This window comes from Watersipora subatra, chromosome 6 (assembly GCF_963576615.1).
Source record: "Watersipora subatra chromosome 6, tzWatSuba1.1, whole genome shotgun sequence".
Lineage (NCBI taxonomy): Eukaryota > Metazoa > Bryozoa > Gymnolaemata > Cheilostomatida > Watersiporidae > Watersipora > Watersipora subatra.
The window spans coordinates 53070692-53094004 of NC_088713.1; the positions used below are offsets into that span (position 1 = coordinate 53070692).

The 23313-nt window shown below is 38.5% G+C and overlaps 1 protein-coding gene and 1 long non-coding RNA gene across 2 annotated transcripts; one reads left to right on the plus strand and one right to left on the minus strand.

Annotated features, from left to right (window-relative positions):
* Positions 1-7612: 7612 nt before the first annotated feature.
* Positions 7613-9854, minus strand: LOC137398990 (uncharacterized). The gene is made up of 4 exons (XM_068085159.1): positions 9516-9854; positions 8545-8607; positions 8139-8222; positions 7613-7778 (listed from the first exon to the last, which is right to left on the minus strand). Exons 1-4 carry the CDS (start codon positions 9808-9810, stop codon positions 7651-7653), a joined length of 570 nt encoding a protein of 189 aa, XP_067941260.1. The 5' UTR covers positions 9811-9854; the 3' UTR covers positions 7613-7650.
* A 3934-nt stretch (positions 9855-13788) lies between these two features.
* Positions 13789-22746, plus strand: LOC137398544 (uncharacterized). Its single transcript, XR_010978961.1, has 5 exons — positions 13789-14522; positions 15664-15782; positions 18439-18545; positions 20670-20971; positions 22445-22746. It is a non-coding gene; the product is annotated as an uncharacterized lncRNA (long non-coding RNA).
* Positions 22747-23313: the final 567 nt, after the last annotated feature.

Below are 23313 nucleotides of genomic sequence, written 5' to 3' on the forward strand. Positions count from 1 at the left end.
TAATATTTCTCATTTTACGGTTTACGGGAATAATAAATGGAAATCAAAGAATTCAATATGTTACCGATGCGAATAGCTGCTTAAGCAGAACACTCAATGAATTTGAAGTTTCATTACTACTTCCATTCGAAGAAACTACTTTATATCACAAGAATAATGAAACATGTGGAAGAATATTTCCATCAGACTACTTTCATTGTGGTTATCCATTACCAGGCAACCACAGATTTGTATGTAAAGAACTACTAAATGAAGATGAAACAGATGGAGAAAACCTATACCTTAATCCTATAGTGTCAGCTTCATCGGAACAAGTTCTAACATATTCTGAATGTGAATATTCAGTTCAAAATTCCACAATCGATATTCTAATTGATTTCAAATTATTCTACAGAGGAGAATTATGTGGATATAACTCTACTCTTTCAATGTTGCAATGTCCTCCAGGATCGAATTTTCAAGATATTGACTTTATCTGTAATCTTCAGCCTATTTCAAATTCTACTACACCTAAAGATACCTTCATTTATGATAATATTGGAAAAAATGAAGGGTTAGATTTGTTACTTCCTGTTCAGTTTCTCAATTCTTTGGGAAAATCAACTCTTATTTTAGTTCTTCGATGTGACACAGAAATTGATGAAAGATGTATTCCAAAACTTTCCTTTTTAAAACGAATGACAGAATGATTTTGAATTTTTGTAACATTTATAGTTTATATTTTATAATAAAAACTTATCTCTCATTCAACCAAATATATAACATTCTCCTCTCGCTCTTCTCGATAATCCGCGAGATCCACTCCGGAAAACCAACCAGCCCTCGATGTCCCAGATATTCACCCCCCACTAATCCACCGATAATCCGCGACGATTCGGCCGACTAATCCGCAACGATTCCCCCGACTAATCCCGCGATAATCCATGTTTAATCGGATGACTCATCCCCCACTAATCGGATGACTCATCCACAGATAATCCGCCGATTACGCCGGGAGCGGATCCATACCCCCTCGAATTCAACCCCCTACTCTACACCACAATTTCCCCCCAAACCCCAACATCTCATTCAACTCCACCCAATTCAATCTACACCCCTAGCCAATTTAATTCGCAACCCCCTTTTTCTATCCCCTCGCTGGATCTGTCACTTTTTTGTGTAGATCTGCTCTCTACATACTACTGCTAAACCTGGTGTACAGCATCAGTGAGTAATAATAGACTGAGAACCTGAATTTAATCTGTTAAAAAATTTGAGTAAAATTATGCCATATTTAATTCTTACTCAAACATTGTGATTCTATCTGTAGCAAGAGCAAGAGCTGCTCCAAAGGAAAAATATTTACTATAATAAAAGCCCTGGCCGTCTGTAAGAATTACTACTACTAGAAATTCCACTGTCATACAGCCCACGACCAAAGTGATATTGGTAAAAAGAAAGGGTACTGATGGTTGAGAAATGCAATATTAGCAGTCAAATAAGATAACTGCAATAGTAGCTGTAATGTACTGGGTGTGGGTGTTATTATATACAACAAATAGCAATAATGAAAGGAAAATATTATATGTTTATATCTCTCCTGCAAAAAGGGAAATGCAATATCGACCAATATTGGAAGTGAAATACACTGATATAGATTTTGTAAATCTGTTCTACGTAGCCATTGTTTTGTAGTCATCCAAACCTATAATTAATTATTGTAATAATCTCATTAGAGCCGTTAGAAAAAATATCATCGTCTTTCCCTTTAGGCTACTTACACTGCGTTAGATTTTGAGAAAATCTGTACTACGTAGTCATTGTTCTGTAGTCATCCAAACTTATAATTAATTATTGTAATAATATCATAAGAACTGTTAAAAATATCATTGTCATTTCCTTTACTTATACTTTGTTGGATGTCAGTTAGAATACGAAAGTACTCAAATGTGTCAGCAAATGAAATTGACAATGAAAAAATTGAAATCGACAAGAATGAAACGATTTTTGTACTTCTATGTTAATTGCCGAAACCTTGGGAACTATGCTATAGACTGGTGAAAAGTGCACATTTTTTCGTGAAATGCGCAAGACTTAATCGTTCTATTCTCTGTCGCTCGGCGTTTCAATTTCCGGTCTTAACCTTTATTAAACCAAGCTTTTCAAGCGTTTTGTGACGATTTTCGTCCTAATAAATCTGTCTATTTATCTGTAATCCGATCAGATGGGTTAGTTTTAGGAATTTGCGGTAACCTTTCAAAGGCTTGGTAACATACAGTCAAACATGGATAACTCGAACTTCAAGGGACCGAGCAAAAGTGCTCGAATTATCAGAGCGTTCAAGTTATCAGAGCACTGTCACATATTTTATATATTTACTTATTTATTAGTAGATACAGGTACATATACAAATTAAAATATAAATCAAAAGCACAAATGGCTTGTTTCAAATTAAATGCTTCTAATGTAAAGTTTAAAACGTTTTCATGAAAAAATTACAGAGATTTTTCTATCACTTGAGATTGGTTTGTTGTTTGAGGTGATGTTATTGCCATGAAGTTTTTCAGATTGACATTGGCATAACTTGATCGTTGTTGAAATGCTCAAAAGAAAAGACATTTATTTCTTTTGGGGTTTTACCAACGATCAATTTTGCCATTTTTTCTTGAAGTTTATGCAGATTACCTTACTTTACCTGAGATTCGTTAAGAGCAACACTTCGAGGCAGTTCAATTAGAAGTTTTACGAGGTTTTACGATACATTCTATATCGCTCACGCTTTTTTAATAGATACTTATCGAATGTACACACGTATTCTGTGTTTAGGTCAAACGATGAATAGTTTTTTGTAGCTCAGACAACGTATACTCTTAATTGCAACAATTTTTAAGACGTTTTAAACATTCAACATTCCGACGTTGATTCAACACGGAATCAACGTCGGAAAACTATTCATCACGGGCTAGCCGGGTCACGCACTCAAGGATTTTCGCCACGCACATACAAAACAACATGCAATTTCTTTTTTTGTATGTGCGTGGCGAAAATCCTTGCGCGCGTGACCCGGCTAGCCCGTGCTATTCATCGTATCGCAGTATAAATCAAATTTCACCAAACTTTTAGAAAAGTCGTTGACAAAAATATTTTGCCGATGGTGGTAATAACGACGCTTATGAATTACAAAAAGATGAAGTTTACCTCTATGGCTTTGAATAAAGTGATTTTCTAAAGCGATAACAACCGTTTTGGTAGCCGTTGGGCAAAAAACAGTTCGAATTAACAGTGTTGAGTTCGAGTTATCTATATCAATTTATCATTACGTGGGAACGGACCAAAGGAAATGTTCGAATTAACCATGTGTTCGAGCTATCCGTGGACGAGTTATCCATGTTTGACTGTATTTAAATAGGTTTATATGCGTTTTGCATCATTATTATACTTAAAGAATAGAGAAAGCATAATATTATTATGATTTATTAGTTATCTTGAGGTGTTGACTGATGTTCTGAAAAAAGAATCAAGGAGATTGACCCACTAGAAGCTGAGATATAGACAGCCAAACACAGGTCTACCTAATAAAGAATCAGAGGAAAACCCTTCGAAAATCCCGAAAACTATGACGTATAAAATCGACTTAATGGTCATGTGCCGGAGTTGCGCACCCTTACCGCTGTTACTTATAATGATTGTTTTGGCTACGAGATGTGAAACGCTTCTCGCGATAGTAAATAATTTACATACTAGCTCTGGTTTCTCAGGAAAATCATCCAAACATTGTGTGGTAAAGGCATTTGCCCACAACCCCTCGTCATGATTTTTTAAAGCAGAAGAGCAGATTTTGACTATTGTGCTTCAAATTTTAACTCGATCTCCACGGATATGCTCCGAAGATCATCTGTTCAACGAACGGCGCGTGTATAGTCTATATGCGATATCCGCGATTGCAGTTTTTTTAGAATACGAAATAGGAATGGGACTTTTTGTTCCTTCATCATTTTTCTACTGTGTATCTACTGCAGCATTCAGTTGATTTTCATGATTATCGTCACTATTAACAGACTGGAAGTTCACTACAGCCATAATCTTAAAAAGACTAACTTGACCGTGCTGCTCTTGCTATAAGAAAAGAAAACGATAACTTTTGCTTTGATTTTTCTATTGATCTATTATCTTATCTATGATTATTTTTTATGATTTATATAATATTCAAAATGCATATTATACAAAATAATAATATAACTGCGTATAGAATAAATGATGTAACTAATAAAATTTGTAGAAAATTCCAAATGATAACCGAGATTGCTTTAATTGATTCTATTTATTAGCTATAGTTAAAAAATCTGAACAACGCTAAAGATGAGTCTGAATAGGGAAGCTAAGTAGGAGAACAACAAAACTGAGCTGAACTAGCAAGATAGCGAAATGTTGCGAAATAATAGATGCGTGTAATTATTTTATGCTAAAACTAATCTACACGTCAGAGGGACTGGTTCGGAATTCTAGGAGCGATGATTGTTAGGCCCAATTTGATTGTTCTATACTTCCAGGGATTAAACCAATTAAAACGCCGTGATTGTTATAGGAGAGCGCATTAGTTGGCTTAATTGACCAATGACACACAAGTCGATTTCATACGTCATATATTGATGATTACCAAAACACTTTTGTTTTTTGGTAGACCTGTGTTTGGCTGGCTATATCTCAGCTTCTGGTTGGTCAATCTCCTTGATTCTTTTTTTAGAACATCAGTCAACACCTCAAGATGAATAATAAAGCATAATAATATTATGCTTTCTCTATTCTTTAAACGACTTTACTGAAAAATATTTAATTTGTTGATAGGATTTCGTTGCAAGGGTTTAGTGACGGCCGTTAACGAATAATTTTTCGGGAGTTGTGTGCACATGTGCATTTATCATAAATCTCCCAATCAATTGCTTCACTCTTGTTTGGTCGTGGGACTATAATTCTAGTAAATAGCTCATGTTTCTATTCAAAACTGTAGTGAGTAATAAGAATATTTATGAATCAGGAGAGTTTAGCTAAGTGCTGACTAATAGCTGCCACAAGGTGTTGAGCTGCTAACATCACTTTAATCCTATCAGTTTTGAATAAGGAATTATAATACTCAGAATATAATTATCCAAGAGAGAGCAGAGGTGATGAGTGATTAGCAAGGGCTGAGTGTTGGCTGAAGAGAAGAGGCTGAACTGACAGCATATAATACAGAGACAGAGCTGAACTGCTTCTACAGCCCACTGCAGTCTCTATGCGAGGAAAATGTAGATGGAATTCCCAGGGTATGTTTACAAAGATACCTTGGGGACAAGCAGAGAGTTATGCAATAGAGTAGTACAAGTGAGTAGCTGGTATCACACTGTATAATAATCCTATCCATTGTAGGCTGCCCAGTGCAGTGCTGTGTCTAGGTCGAGAGTCTGTATGTTGAGCAGGGAGACTCGTTGCTCTACTGACAGGCTGATCAGCAGAGTCTCTACTATCTCTGTATATCCTCTCCATGCAGCCCATAATAGAGCTCTGTAACCCACTCCATCCTCCTCAGCTATCAGCTCATACTTCTTACAAGAAGATGCAGTATGAAGTATAAGCTCTACTAACTCTCTATCTCCCTTCCTTACGGCCCTGTTCAGAGCTGTATGTCCATCCTCATCCTTCTCAATCAACAACCCATCTGCTATTCCTCTCAATGAAGTGAGTAACAGATTGATTTCAATTTATTGATGTCAATAGCCTTCACAGCAAAAATAAATCTTATTTATATAATAAAAAATTTAACAAAATCATACATATGCTATAACTTTAATTTTTTCAAATATATATTATGTATTTTATATTGGAAAGTATGACATCAGAATTGTCTCCTCTCAGCAGTTGCATCTATCATGGAAAAATTATATGTTGATGGCAGATATGAATAGTTAGGCTATATGTTATAGATCACGCATGACTCATAAAGTATCTGCTATAGATCAGGCATGAATACTAAGGATATCTATTATAGATCTAACAAATACTAATGCTACCTACCATAAGTCAGACATAAAAACTTGGGCTGTGTCATAGATAAGACATGAATACTAAGGCGATCTGTCATCGATCATACATGGATACTAAGGCTATCTGTCATCAGCCTTAGTGTTGACATACAGTATCACTTCTCCTGGCCGCATCAGACGAGTGTGTTATTTGTTGGTGCATTCTGGACATTTTCTCTTATTTTAAAAAGGTACTTTTTGTAATAGGTTTACATAAGAGCCCAGTGCGTTGCTTGACAAGAGATCGGTACGACTTGCTCCCCAATAATGCCCACTATCTTTGGAGATGAATTTTACTGCAACTTATATGGTCTACGACTCTACATTAACATTATACAATCATGGCTGTTTCTGTTAGCCATTTTTAGAGCCTTTTTAGGCCAGCTGCAGCAGTGAGATCAGCTCTAAAGCATTGAAGTGTTGCAATGAGTAGGGAATATCATCTGTTAATCTATGGTGGTCTAAGGAAGTTGGAATTTTGCCAAGCTACGTAGGTGGCATTATATAAAATGAGTGCAGTTCAATGATGGACATGTGTGTTCATAAAAATCACTGCTAGATGAGTAGAGAGGAGAAAATGTATCCAGGAAAAATATGAAATTGTATTAATTATAAATCTTAAACAAGAACTACAAGTGATTTCAATTGAACAAAGATAAAGGTATCAGCCCAGAGGCTCATGAAGCTGGTCTCCTGTCTCGTCTGTATCAGTGGGAGTACGCAGATAAATATCTAGTCTGTTAAGTCTTTCCATCATGGCAGCCATATCTAAAGGAACAAATACTTATCAATAACTATCGTAAACAACAATATCATTCATCTCTATCTATAAAAATTGCACCATCTCACAACCACCTTGTGTAAACCATCCTTCAGACTAAGGGTAGGTTTAAAATAGATGGTTTGGAGTTGTAAAAACTGCAGTCTAGTAATACAATTTATTTGGAATTCATACGACCATGAAAACAGATTTGAGCGATTGGCTCCCTTTGAGCATTAACCAATAGAATTAACTGCTGACCAGCCAATAGCAATGATGAAATAATACTCATCATATCCATACCTTATAAGTTAATAACTAGCAAGACAAAGTACAGATGAAGGTAAATGAATACGTGTTGTTACTGATGAACAGTAAATATGTGGATGTTAAAATTCAAACACGAATTGAACTGTGTGTAAAAACTTTACCTACTGTATTGCGATTATCTGCTTCTTGCAAAGCTACTATCTGCTGCTGGGACTCTACTAACCCCTCCCTCTGATTGGCCAACTCTAAAACAACAATAGAATCAAGGCTCATGTACTGGTACTGTTACATCTTACAAAAAGAAGCAATAAGCAAATGTAACATTACAATTAGACAGCTTTATTAGCAACTGAACCAGAGTTAACATTAGCCAACTCAACACTGAACAAGGTCAGCTGATCAGCTGGTAAGTAAGACAAAAGATAGGGGATGACTCATCCTAAGCTATTTATAGATCACTAGCTGCACATGTCTGGGCAGGATCAAAACTGAACTCTAGTGATAGTGCATACATATCAGGTACTACACACAAAGGAGGTGTATAGATGTTATCCATATTTTATGACAAGAAGAAAGTCCAGTTTAACAGAAAATAAAAAAGTCACCTGCTGTCTTGCGATTATCTGCTTCCTGAAGATCTACAATCTGCTGCTTAGACTCCACTAACTCCTCTTTTAGTTTGGTCAACTCCGCCCTCTGATTGGCCAACTCTAAAACAACAATAGAATCAAGGCTCATGTACTGGTACTTTTACATCTTACAAAAAGAAGCAATAAGCAAATGTAACATTACAATTAGACAGTTTTATTAGCAACTGAACCAGAGTTAACACTACCCAACATAACACTGAACAAGGTCAGCTGACCACCTGGTAAGTAAGACAAAAGATAGGGGGATGAGTCATCCTAAGCTATTTATAGAGCACTAGCTGTACATGTCTGGGCAAGATCAAAACTGAACTCTAGTGATAGTGCATACATATCAAGTACTACACACAAAGGAGGTGTATAGATGTCATCCATATTTTATGACAAGAAGAAAGTCCAGTTCAACTGAAATTAAAAAGTCACCTGTTGTCTTGCAATTATCTTCTTCCTGCAAGGCTCCAATCTGCTGCTTAGACTCTGCTAGCTCCTCTCCCTGATTGGTCAATGCTTAAACAATCATATGATAATAATAATATAACAATCATGGCTCATATATTGAGGATATGTAGAAACATCAATATTCTGTTAACAACTATAGAATCATGGCTCAAGTACTGTTACTACATGAGAAGGAGATATAGAGAAACACAAGAGGATAGACTCAGAACTAGTGCAAAGAGTTTATGGTGAGGAGTAAATTAGTTTTGGTATAAATTTACGAATTAACACATCTTTAAAAACTAAAAAGAAATAAAGTTTTGTAGAAAGAATATTTTCATGAGCTCAGGTACTGTTGTTCCAGTAACAGCTTAAGAACTGTAAATCCTACCTTTTGATTTTTGATTGTCAGCTTTGTGCAGGGCAGCGAATTTTTGGTAAGTGGCTGCATGGGCTACAACAAAGTGAAGATAAAGACTTCATTATAATAAAATGATCAACAGACAAACCATCTTATGAATAGGAACTCTTCCCCTTATTTATTATAGTCTCAGGTATATGTGGAAGGAGGCAACTGGTACTGCGGGTGTAATGTTAATACTACTAGTTAAAACTATTTGAGCAAATGTTAAAATATAACCTGAGAAACTAGTGTTAAGAGTTTATGTTAGGAGTTATTAAAATTGCAATGAGAATCAACTAGTATGGCTGATAGAAACAAATATTATATAAGTTCCTACTGCATTCTTGCCTAATTCCTAATGCTCAAAACATTCCTATTGCATGTTGCACTTATCTTCTCTAAGGCTACAACCAGGTGTATAGCATCAGCAACCATAATAGACTAAGAACCTGCAACAAAACTAGAAAAAAATTTTGAGTTCAAATTTATACAGTCTCACGCTAGTCTTAGGCCCTTTATCTACTACTACAATTCTAGTAAATAGCTCATGTTTCTATTCAAAACTGCAGTGAGTAATAAGAATATTCATGAATCAGGAGAGTTCAGCTAAGTGCTGACTAATAGCTGCCACAAGGTGTTGAGCTGCTAACATCACTTTAATCCTATCAGTTTTGAATAAGGAATTAAAATACTCAGACTATAATTATCTAAGAGAGAGTAGAGGTGATGAGTGATTAGCAAGGGCTGAGTGTTGGCTGAAGAGAAGAGGCTAAACTGACAGCATTTAATACAGAGACAGAGTTGAACTGCTTCTACAGTCCACTGCAGTCTCTATGCAAGGAGAATGTAGATGGAATTTCCCAGGGTATGTTTATAAAGATACCCTGGAGACAAGCAGAGAGTTATGCAATGGAGTAGTATAAGTGAGTAGCTGGTATCACACTGTATAATAATCCTACCTGCTATTACTGGCTGCTTCCAGCTCTTAAGCAGCTCTACTGTCTCTTTCTCTCCCTCAGACTCTGCCTCCTCCAGAGGAGTTCTACTGTCACTGTTCTTTATACTGAGGAGAGCAGAGACTTTATCAGGAGGGATGGAGGTCAGCATAGTCTGTAGAGCTGCTGTGTGTCCCTCGTAGGTTGCCCAGTGCAGTGCTGTGTCTAGGCTGATATTCTGTATGTTGAGCAGGGAGACTCGTTGCTCTACTGACAGGCTGATCAGTAGAGACTCTACCATCTCTGTATGTCCACTCATAGCAGCCCATGTTAGAGCTGTCCAACCCAGTTCATTCTTCACTGCTATCAGCTCATACTTCTTACCAGAGGATGCAGTATGAAGTATAAGCTCTACTAACTCTCTATCTCCCTTCAATGCAGCCCTGTACAGAGCTGTATCTCCACCCTCATCCTTCTCCAACAGCAACTCATCTGCTATTCCGCTCAATGGAGTGAGTAACAGATGAGCTACTTCAGGGTGGTCTCGGGAGATAGCCAATCGCAGAGCTGTATACGACTTACTGTCTCTGATAGTTGTTATAAGCTGAAGTAGCTGATCAGGAGGGGTGGTTGTTAGAGCAGCCCTAAGAGAGGTAATGTCAGGAGCTCCACTAGCTCTAATATATTCCCTAATCCGTTGCTCCATTGTATCCTGGAAAATACTCCACACAGTAAAATATGATAGAGAAAAATGAAGACAAAATGTGACTCAACTGTTGACTCTGCGTGAGCTGATGACTTATAAAGCTGCCAACCATAACAGAGTTGCTGCAGGTGAACCCTGGATATTCACAGAGTATAAAAAGGAGACAAGGAATGTTATACTCATAGCTGGGAAATCAAGTATCAACACTCCTGCTATTTGCTCTCTCAAGTGTTAAACTAATGGGAATAAACTCAGTAAAATCTTAACAATGACAAATCAGGAGACAGCAATAAGATTCATAGTCTGCTACTTTAAACACTAATTTCCTATAAAACTGGCGACTAAATACAATCAGTGACCTGCAGCTGATTCTGACCAGAACAAAAACAAGAGAAGCAGTTAAAAACTCCAGTTTCAGAGTTCCTCATTCTATTCATAAGAGGCATATGACATATTTACAGTAGGAAATGTTTGCAGGTACAAAAATGACTGAGGAATGAAACCAGAGACTCCTGACCTTAACTTAACCTCACTAGATGATAGATTCTATGAGTCTCCACAGGGTAGAGAGTGATAGTCTCAGGTCAGAGTTATATTATAATCACACTGACTCAGTGTCACTTCTCATCTACTCTATTATTCCCAGTAAGTATAATATCAACAGATGCTAATATAACAGAAAAGTTATACTTACCTGTAGGTGCTCTGTATGTGATATGCTTGCTGGCTGCTCCATGCGTTTTATAGCTTGAAAATGTCTCCGCCCCTCATTCAACAATCTGTCTCTTGATTGGCTGAAGCAAATATAACTTGTCCAATTACAGAATAGTTCGCAGGCCAGAAATGACAATGAACAGTTAACATTGTAATAATATTGAATAATGTACACAGGAAACAATATTTAATTTATTAATTTATTAATATTTATTTGCGAGTCTATTATATGAAAAAAACATTTGATGAATATTTGAAGCAAACACAGGACTAATGCTAGTTATATGTGTGTGAGCCTAGCGTCACTAGTGTTTTGCTGCATTAAATTACTGCCGGGTCTCACTGCCAATATGGGAATCAAGATTTACACGCTGGTGTCTAAGAACACAGTCATATTATATCCCTACTACAGTAGTTCAAACATCCACAATGTTCAATATAGTTTGAACTACTGACTAGTTGAAATGTCTATATTACTATCAACCAGGAATTTACATCGGTATTTATGAATTGTTCATATGAAATGTTGTACATAGATTCTCACCATAACAAAAGTAGATCCAAGCTCACTGCATCCAACTCAAGCTCTCTCCACTCTCCTCTAGTGATTAATGTAAACTGCCAGTTATAAAGCTATTACCACACAAGCAGACCACCCATGTATAACAGGCCACTGTACTTGAAGGCTACAGGAAGAAACAATGAATACACAACTCCAATGTGATCTTCTGGGAGTAGCTCATTTATTTACAAATACTGAATGGTTTTACTGTTGTAAGACAAAGATAAATCACTTAATGGATAACAATTCCTCTTTCAGTTTCAACATATGCTAGACCGGGCTTGTGAAATATGGCCTGTGAGCAGGACCTGCCCTGTTTGATGATTCAATCTGGCTTGACAACAATTTCTGAGTATGTCAAAAAAGAAGTGAGTCACTTACCACTGCTCTGAACTGCTAATGCAACTACGTAGGTATTCAAGCAACTATTTACTCCAACTGTAATGCATTTCACATACAAACATCAGCGAGTACTTATCAATGTGCAGTGCAATTTGTATAATGAACACAAGCCTGTTGTTAAGACAAGTTAACATAAATCTAAACATGGAAAAACTATATTAAACCTTGTGTACAAGTCTAATTATAGAGAAGTTAGGCTGTACGAAATCTTGAAAAATGTTGTGTTTTTTTTAAAAAAAAGATTTAACAGCTGCACAGTACATGAGCCTTATAAATTCATCTAATGGTTTCAAGCTGACAAGTTTTTTTAAGCAAGAAAGAGATTTTCAGATCACGATTGAAGGTCATATACGATAGTTTTTAAGCAGTAGCAAAAGTCAAGGATAACTGCGAATCACCGTTACTACGGTTACAATATATATGGCAAAGGAAAAAATATACTCGATGTACTACCTGTATTATTTCTTTAACGTGAAGGTTTAGGACCGTCCAATTCAAGCCATTTCCACTCTCCGTTGGTGATGAGTGTAAACTGATTGCTATAAAGCTATTAGCACACAAAAAGGACCACCCAATAGTTAAAAGCTGCTTTATTTGAAGGCGTGAAGCGGTACCAATGAAAGCACAACTCCGATGTGATCTGCTCAGATCAGCTCACTTATCTACAAATACAGAATGGTTTGACTGCTTGTAGGACAAAGTTGAGTCCCTGAATGGATAGCAGTTTCTCTTTCAGTTACAGCATATGTCAGGGTGTGCTGCGCTCACACTTATGGGTTCGGCGTAACTCTTGTGCAAATATGACTTTAACTTTAAACTTCAAGCAAGATTATATATTTGAGTAAATTACACTGCATATAGCAAGCACGTGTAAAAAGACTAACTCTCTATAGCTGAGAGTGTTTCTTATATATAAAAACATGGACAGCATGATTGACGTCAAAGGATATAAACTTTGCCAAACACAACTTGGTACATGTGACGCATAATAATAGCCAAAATATACAATTTATGTTTTAGACACCAATGGCACAACCAAAGTTCACAGGAAATTATACTATTATGTTGGAGGCAATGTATCAAGAATAAACCTTGAAGATGGAGACAGGATGGAATTGTTGGCTTTAGACATTGTTCGTAGTAATTAATGTCAGCAATGACTGTCGGTATAAATAAACCAGTAAACATTGCATAGCTTGTGTAAATGAGTGTAGTTCTTGGAATGTTACAGCGTTGCTATTTTAACGAGATAATGGTTGTCGTATAAGGCTGACATATTTGGGTCAACTCTGGCGGTCTTCTTCTTTGAGATATTATAATATCTTACACCTTCCCTCTTTGAAAAAGTCGGAGCGTATATGAGTCATTTGGCTGAACCGCAGGAACACTGCTTCAAAGTGCGGAGAGGAGGAGAAACGAAATCTTAAAATTTAGGTACCCTCTACAATTAATGCCTTTCAATTGCAGAGGATGTTTGATGCATGTCGTATACCAACATCTGCCTCGGTGTCTGTGTGCCTAACGAATATCAACAAATTTCGGTGCGTCCATATACCATGTTGTCGATGACACGTCACTTGTGGCGCTCTTATGTGATGTTCTTGAGCCCTGAGAAAACATATAACGTAATGTGCAGTAACCCTTGTAAATATTTAGTTACACAAAAAAAACATTAATCGTCACAAACTAGGTGAAACCTTACTCTACTGTTCAGGTTTCCAATTATTGCTACTACAATATAAAACAAAAATAAAAAAAGTATTTCTATTTATCCTAGATATAACAACCTCATTCATCCATAATTTTTTTTTTTTTTTCATATTACTGAGAACATAAACAAATCGAAAAGCACTTGTTAGCAATAGTTACAAAACTTATCTTAGCAATAGTTACAAAACTTATCTTGATTGGTAAGTCCATATCAGGGAAGTAAAACAACATCAGCCCTGGTCATAGGTACCATCCGATCATAAATAGGTTATATGTGTAGAATTAGCCAGTCATAGCAGAATTCATCGATAGATCTCCATGGAGGTTCAGGAAGCCGTATTTATAGCTTTGAAGAGTCAGCCGCAGAGCATAAATGAGAAAGAAGGGGTATAGTCAATCTGGCCACAAACTCAGTGGACACAGAGGTAGATCCCCTAATTCAGTGAATTACATCAATCTTTACAAATTTCACATGGGCCAGTTTAATTTTGATTCATAAGCCAAGTAGTTTAAGTTGTTCAACTATTTTTTTTTTTTCTTTTCTGATTAATGGGCATCCAATCCAAAATTTACACACTGGCTTTAAGTTAAAACATGTTACCACTAGTTCAGCAATCTCGGAGTTGTGTGCCCAATATTTACAACTTATTTTAAGGTAGGACAACTGCCTGCATTATGTCATAGCCGTAGCACTATAACAACTCTGATTAATTTAACTTCTCCATTGCATTTTCTTAATTAGGTCAACTTGTTCGTAGGCTCAAAACGGAAGTATTGAACAGTGTTACAGCGGCAATCGTCCGCACAGCATGAATGAGTTAGCGTGGAGATTATCATTATTGAATTACAGGACAAAAGAGCTTATCAACAAGATGGCTACACAATGTGAAGTGGTGAGAGCAAACAGTGATCACATAAAAAGGAGTTCAGATTAAGGGTACGGCAAAACAAGTCGCTATTATTCAATAATATAAAGCTCGCTAATAAGTCATTAATAATTACTATTTTAGTGTCTCTTTCTTAAATAGTACGAGTGGCTAGGTTTGTCGGTACTGTTTGCAGTAGTGATCTGAGTGTCAGTAGAAGTCCTAGTTTCTGAGTCTGTACCACGTTTGACAGAAACATATGTGGGTGTCTGAAAGTCGTTAGTCATAGGTGGTTTACATCGTTTTAAGCGTCGCATGTGAGTAATGAATTCGACTCCTACAGGTATACCAGAAGTACCTAGAGCTCTAATATACACATTAAGTCCTCGTAACTTGGTCACTACGTATGGTCCATGGTATTGCTTCGAAAATTTCTTTACCTGGCCAAGAGCTACTCTAGGTACTAAAATGTAGACAATGTCTCCTAAAGCATAAGTAGGTCCTTTCACGTGTAAGTCATGGTAATATTTGTACTCACGCTGGGCACTTTCGATATTGTCACGAGCTACAGCCCATGCGTGTGCTAATGATTCAGTCATTGTTTGAATGAAGTCTTTGTCGTCGCTGCATGACCTCGGCATAGTAATAGGCACACAGAGGTCAAAAGGTATGTCCAAGTCACGTCCATATAACAAATAGTTCGGTGAGAAGCCTGTACTAGAGTGCTCTGTGTTGTTGTAACTATGTAGTACAAACTTAGTCAAATAGTCCCAGTCAGTTTGAGTTCGGTTTACAATAGTGGACATCAAGTTGCTAAAGGTACTGAACCATCTCTCAATCTCGCCATTGGTCTGTGCACAAAAGGGGCTTATCGTACGCTTATCAATCCTAAGAATTTCAGCCAATTTTTCCATGATTTGAGAAGCAAACTCTTTACCATTGTCTGAGAGAATAACGTTCGGAGTTCCATGTGGTAAAATGACAAATTCCACAAACTGTTCAGCAATGGATTCAGCAGTTTTGTCAGGTATTGGTCTGGCAATTGTCACTTTGGTAAAGCTGCATTGAAATCCAACTATGTATTTGTTTCCCTTGGGTGTCAATGGCAAAGGCCCTAACACATCCATGGACAGACGTGAGAAGGGGCGTTCACATGTCAAAGGCTTCAATGGGTATATAGCATTCACAGGTGCTCTCTTTCTTTGATTACAGGGTATACAGCCAGCAACGAACTCCGCAACACTATGTGACATGCCAAGCCAATGATACTTCAAACTCAAGCGCTTATATGTTCTACTACGACCAGTGTGACAACCAAACAGTGAGGAATGGTACGTAGTAATCAAGTCAAATTGAAGTGATTCAGGTACACACAAAAGAGGTCTCATTGCATCAGGCGGACAGTAATACAACACGCCTTCTTGTAAAAAATATTTGTCCTTCTGATGTTGCCAATGTTGCCACTGAGTAGGATTCATATATATAGGTCTCTTACCAGTCATGATGTAATCAATGATTTGTGCCCAGAAGTTGTCCTCTCGTTGACCTCTGGCAAAGGCAAGGAGGTCTGTCTTATTTGCTGAGAGGTGTGTCTCAGTAACACCAACCACATTGTTGTCATAGAGGGTGACCCTAGATAAAGCATCTGCAACCACATTAGACTTACCTGGCTTGTATATGACCTGAAGGTCATATTCCTGCAATTTAAGAGAATATTTCGCCAATCGTGAGCTTTTATGATCACAAGTCATCAACCATTTCAATGGGGCATGATCAGTCATTACTATTACTTTGTGTCCTAGCAGCAGATGTCTAAATTTAGCCATAGAATCTAAAATCGACAACCCTTCCCTTTCAATGGTCGAGTAATTAGTCTCTGCACGTGTCAAAACTCTGCTATGAAAGCCAACAGGATGGAGATTTCCATCCTCAAATTCCTGCAACAGCTGCGCTCCTAAGGCAAAGCCACTACTATCAGTTTGCAAAATGAACCTTTTAGAGAAATCAGGATAGCGTAACACAGGGTATTCAGCTAACTTTGTTTTGAGAAGTTTAAAAGCAGATTCACACTGAGGTGACCATGTATATGGCTTATCCTTTTTCAAAAGTTCCAGCAGAGGTTTAGCAATTTCTGAAAAGTTTGCAATATAACCACGATAATAGTTTACGAGGCCCAAAGCTCTACGCAAACTAGGCAGGTCAGTCGGGGATGGGAAACGTTTGATTTTATCTACCAGCTCCCCCGTAGGGCGACTCCCATTTTTGTCATACACATGCTCCAAGTACTGGGCTTCTGAGCGTGCCCACGTAGACTTTTTAGGATGAATTTTCAACCCATGTTCTATAAATCTGTCTAACACTGCACCTACTCGTTTGATATGCTCATCCACATCCATCGGGCTGAATATCAAAATATCATCAATGAAGCACTGACAAGTTTGCCAATTTAGTTTGTCAAGTATTGTCGAAATAGCTCTCTGAAACTGTATTGGAGAATTTTTCCAGCCGAAAGGAATGACCTTATATTTATAAGTTCCACTGTGCGTAACAAACACTGACCGCTCTTGGTCTTCTTCGTAATCAAGTTTTATTTGCCAATACGCTTTTACCAAATCTAAAGTCGTGAACAGGCCCTGCCCTGCTAACATTTCTTTCACACTGTCTTGGTGTGGTAGCGGGTATGTAAGAGTAGTTGTTACTGAGTTAATCTTGCGAAAGTCTGTACAAAGGCAAAGTTTATCAGAATTCTTTTTCTTAACCATTAAAATTGGAGAAGCCCATGCACTGCGGTTGTCTGGTTCAATAATGCCAGCTTTAAGCATTTTTGAAATCTCTTCATCAACTGGTTGTTTATACGCAACGGGAATTCTATAGGGAGCCTTTCTAATTGGTGCCGCATTACCTGTGTCACAAAGTCTACCTGAAACACCACCAACTTTTCCCAAATCGTAGTCATGTTTGGCAAAAACCGTACGCTTAGTTTTCAGAAAATCTATGAACTTACGTTGATCAGATTTTGAAAGAGCTGATTTTGACATGTCAATGTTAGCTATGGGGTCTACCGGCTTTTCATTGATGTCTGACATGATTTCTTGTACATTGACCTCAGCCATTCTTTTCTTTGGTAGTTCACTGGCAATCCCCAATGGTGTTTCTTTGAAAACCTGGACATACTGATGACTAGTGTTAATAACTCTGCACTTAACATAACCATCGGCTTTACTAAGAGTTGATGCAAACAATAACAGTGGACTCACAAATGTTAGTTCAAACAAAGTCTGCGTATCAAACTTGGGACTTGGTACACAAAAAATGCTGTCAGACATAGGTGGAAAAACAAGATCTCTGTTTGCAAAAACATTGCAAAATCTGTTTTCACTTGCCTCATTACTATCAGCATTAGCATTTATAGTGGGCAGGCGTTTTCTCGCTTTCTTAGAAAGTGGGAGAGGTAGCAGGTATAATCTACCAGTGGAGAAATCTATGCAGAGTCTGCCCATGTGTCTTAAATTGTCAACACCTAATATTAATGGATAGTGGCATGTAGCAATGACTAACAGTCTAGCTTCAACGAGCTCAATGTCTGCGCAACGGATGGGTGCATACACGTCACCTATACCTTTCACAATATCACCGCTAACTGCTCTAATTGATCGTGCAGTTTGTCTAATCTTACATGTCAAGCCTAGTTCATCACAAAGTGACTTGGATATAGTAGAGACCTGCGCTCCCGTATCAATCAACACATCCATCTCACGATTGGCAATGATTGCTTTGACTAATGACTCATGTACCACCTTCGTGAAAGCACACAATATGTCACCTAGCGTTGGTGGTTTTTGTCTCAATGTGTAAGCGTGCTTACTACGTCTCCAACTACCTGCAGGTTTTGAAGCAGGCGATCTTGCAATTCTAACTGCTCTTGCAGTGTATGTGTCTGCGGTCACTCTAGATGGCCAATTACCAGCATGCCGTGGTTTATTGTAGGTTACAGCAGGCAATGTTTCAGTCACGCTAGAATTAGCCTCAGCTAGCTCAGCAGGCTCTGGCTCAATCGACTTAGAACTGGCAACTTGGGATTCAAGCACATCAAGGTTTGTCTCTTCCAAAGGAGTATTTGCACTATTTACATTTTCATTTACTGCTTTTTGTGTCAATGAAATACTGATATTAGTGTTCTTTTCATTGGTAGGTTTGTCAGCACCAGGTCCCAGAAAATAATCGCGTATGTATTTTTGTGGTCTCTGTTTAAAGTTTCTAGCGCCTGTGCACGTGCGTAGACAACTCCAAAACACATTAGCGGTTACTGCCACGCAACAGAGGAAAATCCATAGCTGTTTTACGCTCAATTCACCCAGATCTGACAAAAATGAAAATATCCCCGTGTTAACCACATTGCTAGCAAAAGTTTCTGCTTGTTTCTGAGGGTTCTGATGAAAGCCTGAAGTCGCACCTAAGTGCTTGAAAATCCGTGACTGGTGTGAGACAGATCCAGTCCAGTCATTGAGACTAAATTTGTCTTTGAATACATTCCAATCATACAGTAATAACTCATGAATCACAATTTTATCTGGTTCAACAGCAAAACCTGAGTAATTTAGGAAAACCAAATTGATAGAATCTAGCTCGGAGATCTTAGTCAACTCCCCAGTCTTATGGTGATAATAATATAACTGACCATCTAGTGAAACAGGAATTTCTTGTTCTAAAGAACAATCACCCAGCTCCGGGTTGTGGTAGACGATGTTAGTGTGAGTGTCAAGCCAAATTGATTGATTACTACCAGCAATAATAGCATTTAAAGGAATGCGATTAGAACATGTATCAGCAGGAAGCACGGTGTATGTCCACTTTTTCGCATGGATAAACAGATAATAGGTTGTGCGTTAATTTAGCATGTATGTGTGATTCAAGAGGTGACGAGCTGCTAATGTAGGATTGCGTTCCAATGTTGATGTGATCAATTGAGCCAATGACTGCATATTTTGACAGTATGTCAAGAAAGAAGTTCTGAACAAATGATTGTAGTTTTGATTAATTCGCAACTCAAGGGCTTGCAATTTAGCATTGACTTCGCTATCAGTTACTTCACCATCCAATTTGTCAGCTTCTCGCTTTAAACGAGACAAATTTTGAACTCTGTTACATGCAATTCCCTGATCACTCACCATAACCTCACCACCACACTCCGGAGCCTGGTTCATAATTTTTTGTTTTGTGAAACTGAGTGCTAACTCACCGCTATTGGACATCCAAAAGAGGTCCTGTAGCTTGCCCTCAAACTGCTGATGTGGCAGGTACTGACACTGTTCCTTGTTGTCTGGTTCCCAAAGCAGCGCTGATCCATCTTTGAGGGTGCAAAAGCCAGACGGGTACGCGCAATGACCTGCCACACCAGCAGGGCTTTCTACTTTCTCCTCCCTTCCATGTCTCTTCAGCACCACAGTTTGATACAAATAAGAATTAAGAACAGTAAATTCATAATCCTTGCAACAATGAAATCCTGTACGAAATTTCGGCTCTGCTACATTATTAGTCTGATACAATGTGCCAACTTGAACCAGGTCGCCATGAGGGGAAGTGTGCCATTTAAACATGGAATAGCAAATATCTCGTGAAACTTGCTGATCAATGTAGTCATCAGTTCTAGTTTGCCCTGTTCCAAAAAACCCTGAGTGTGTTACTATAACCGTTTTTACAATACGGCAATGATAAGCCTCACTCTTGTATTGTACCAAATTTGGTTTATAAAGGGTAAATGTCAAATCGTAGGGTTCATGGACATTTTCGGCATTTGGCAGCGAACAGGGTGGTGGGTCAGGAATTTTGAATTTGGCAATTGTGTGCCCTGTCCTACATATCATAGGCGCTTGACTTGCACATGGCGTGACCACAGTAAACAAACAAAGAACACTGAGTAATAAATGACTGAACGTGCGCCCATTGACATGCCAGCAGTCTGGTGGTTTAGTTGATGGCCTTTTGATCAACTCACCCTGTGGCATTCGTTGATTACCCAACGTCAGCTTGCTTGTAGGGATCTCCCCTCTAGTTTCCTGCGTCTGTGTTGGAGTTGGGGTTCCTAAAGCCACTTGTTTAATTGCTCGACCCTCGACCTTCAGCTCTTTCGCAATTGTCTCCACACAGTCAGCACCTACACTGGAATCTGATAACTGATTCTGTGTAAAAAGAGAAATAGTGTTAGTACATCGTTGCAGGTCACATTCAGCAAAGACCATAACACAGTCAACCTCAGGCTCAGACTCAACCGAAGCAACTTCAACTTCAACAACCTCAAAAGCAGTTGAACAAAATACTGTACAGTTATCTACTTGTTCAGGCTTTTCAGCTTTCTTTGAAGCTGACTGTTCATTAGTGTTACTTGAAGCAAAAGAAGCTGCCGGTGGCTGGTTTGGAAATTGACCATACCACTGCATCCATGGTGGAGGTTGCATCCATGGATACGCCGGCATAGACTGCATATATGAATACTGACTCTGTTGGCTGTCTCTAGCCTGAGGTAAGTCACCATTAAAATCACTCCTACCATTTTGCTGCTTCGGAATAGCCTGAGCCTCAGCATACTGGATGTTGTTGGCACGTTGTTGGTAGCCACCACGGCCACCACCACCGCGCCCACAACCCCCAGTCCTGGTGTTACTCCCACCATTACTATGTCCACTGCCCTCACAGTTATAGGATAAGTGCTTATCTGACCCACACCTATAACAAAGTCGCTTTGCATGTGGATCCCTTTGTCTGAAAAATCTGTTATTTTGTGGTGGAACCCGATTCCCCCCAGAGTTGTCACTGGCAGCAACTATAGCAGGCTCCTCGGCAGTAACTGCCAAGCCGGCCTCTACACTTGTTGCAGCCTGTAACAACTCTGGCAGAGACTTGCCTGCTAAAGCCATAACACTTTCTCTAATCTTTGGCTTTAGCCCCTGCTGAAAGTGTAACAAAACAAAAGGGCTCAGCTCAGAGTCTTCCCCCTGACTGACCAATTTTCTGAATCTCTCGTAATATTTTCTAACTGTCTCATCACTACGTTGCTTAATGGTAGAGACTTCCAATGCTACTTGCTCTGCCCCATGAGAGGCAGTCAAACGCTTTTTCATCATTGCTTTTACTACACTGTATGAGGCATCTGTGCCCATTTCCTTAATTGTCTCACGCAGATATGTGGCAGCCAAATCTTTCACATATACTCCCAGAAGCATCGTATAACTCTCTTTTGGCACATCATTTAAGTTACAACACGTTTCAAATCTCAAACAAAAGGAATCAAAATCTTCGTCCGACGGTTTACCTGTATATGAAAGACCAAATTTAACCCAGTCTCTTTTAGAATTACTAAATGTATTTAAATTTGACTTACCGTCAAAGGAAACCTCGCTCTCTGTCCCTCCACCTTGCTCCTGCGTTCCTAAACGTCTCTCCATTCTCCCAACCGCACGTACCAGCTGTGCCAGCCTGTCCTCCATCCCATCAATTCTGTGACTGGTGGCATCCATGTTGTCCGCCATGTCCTCAAAACGCGCTGCCATCTGGCCCTCCAGTACTCGCAGACCCTCAGCCTGCACTCCATCACCCACCGCAGCGGGGTTGCCATCATCGCCTCTCTGCTGACCATTGACTACAGCCTGGTCCTCCTGACGATCCTCATCGGCCATGCTTTAGCCTCTCTTTAAAACTTCTGATACTTCTGACACCAAAATATGTCAGGGTGTGCTGCGCTCACACTTATGGGTTCGGCGTAACTCTTGTGCAAATATGACTTTAACTTTAAACTTCAAGCAAGATTATATATTTGAGTAAATTACACTGCATATAGCAAGCACGTGTAAAAAGACTAACTCTCTATAGCTGAGAGTGTTTCTTATATATAAAAACATGGACAGCATGATTGACGTCAAAGGATATAAACTTTGCCAAACACAACTTGGTACATGTGACGCATAATAATAGCCAAAATATACAATTTATGTTTTAGACACCAATGGCACAACCAAAGTTCACAGGAAATTATACTATTATGTTGGAGGCAATGTATCAAGAATAAACCTTGAAGATGGAGACAGGATGGAATTGTTGGCTTTAGACATTGTTCGTAGTAATTAATGTCAGCAATGACTGTCGGTATAAATAAACCAGTAAACATTGCATAGCTTGTGTAAATGAGTGTAGTTCTTGGAATGTTACAGCGTTGCTATTTTAACGAGATAATGGTTGTCGTATAAGGCTGACATATTTGGGTCAACTCTGGCGGTCTTCTTCTTTGAGATATTATAATATCTTACACATATGCCAGACCAGGCATGTGAAACATGGCCCGAGGGCAGGACTATGAGTATGTAAAAAAGGAAGTTAGTCTCCAGGTATTTCCATCAAAATTTGTGATTTTTGAAGATAAATAAATTCTAAATGCTCCTTGCATCTGCTTAAGTACATGAAATCTGTAAAAGCGCTCGTGTCCAGCATTCATGCCCAGTCTGATGCAATGCCACTAGTTAGCCACTATGAAGATTGCATATAAAACTATAGATACAACTAAAGTTTGATAGTATGCAACTGTAAAGTTTTATAGTTGCATACTATAACGCTTTAGATATTCTGATCTACTATGAAAGTCGCAAACGAACACAAACCAATGCATCATTTTTGGACTCTTGGTATACCATTCGGTCAGAAGCAAATAGTATCACACATTTTAGAATTTGTTTAATATATTTAGGTGTTCATTTTACACTACCACCAGTAGTCACAGTACTACCTTCATGATCACGCGTCACCTTCCTTAGATGTATTCTCTATGTGGCAGACAAATAAATGCATGAGCACTTTGCTTTTACCAGTTCAGTG

Excerpts from the sequence above, each read along its gene's own strand:
- LOC137398990 (XM_068085159.1), bottom strand. The coding sequence starts at position 9,810 with ATGAGTGGACATACAGAGATGGTAGAGTCTCTACTGATCAGCCTGTCA. Across the intron at positions 8,608-9,515 it reads GAAGCAGCCAGTAATAGCAG|CCCATGCAGCCACTTACCAA; the intron begins GTAGGATTATTA and ends ACTTTGTTGTAG. Across the intron at positions 8,223-8,544 it reads TGACAATCAAAAATCAAAAG|CATTGACCAATCAGGGAGAG; the intron begins GTAGGATTTACA and ends TGATTGTTTAAG.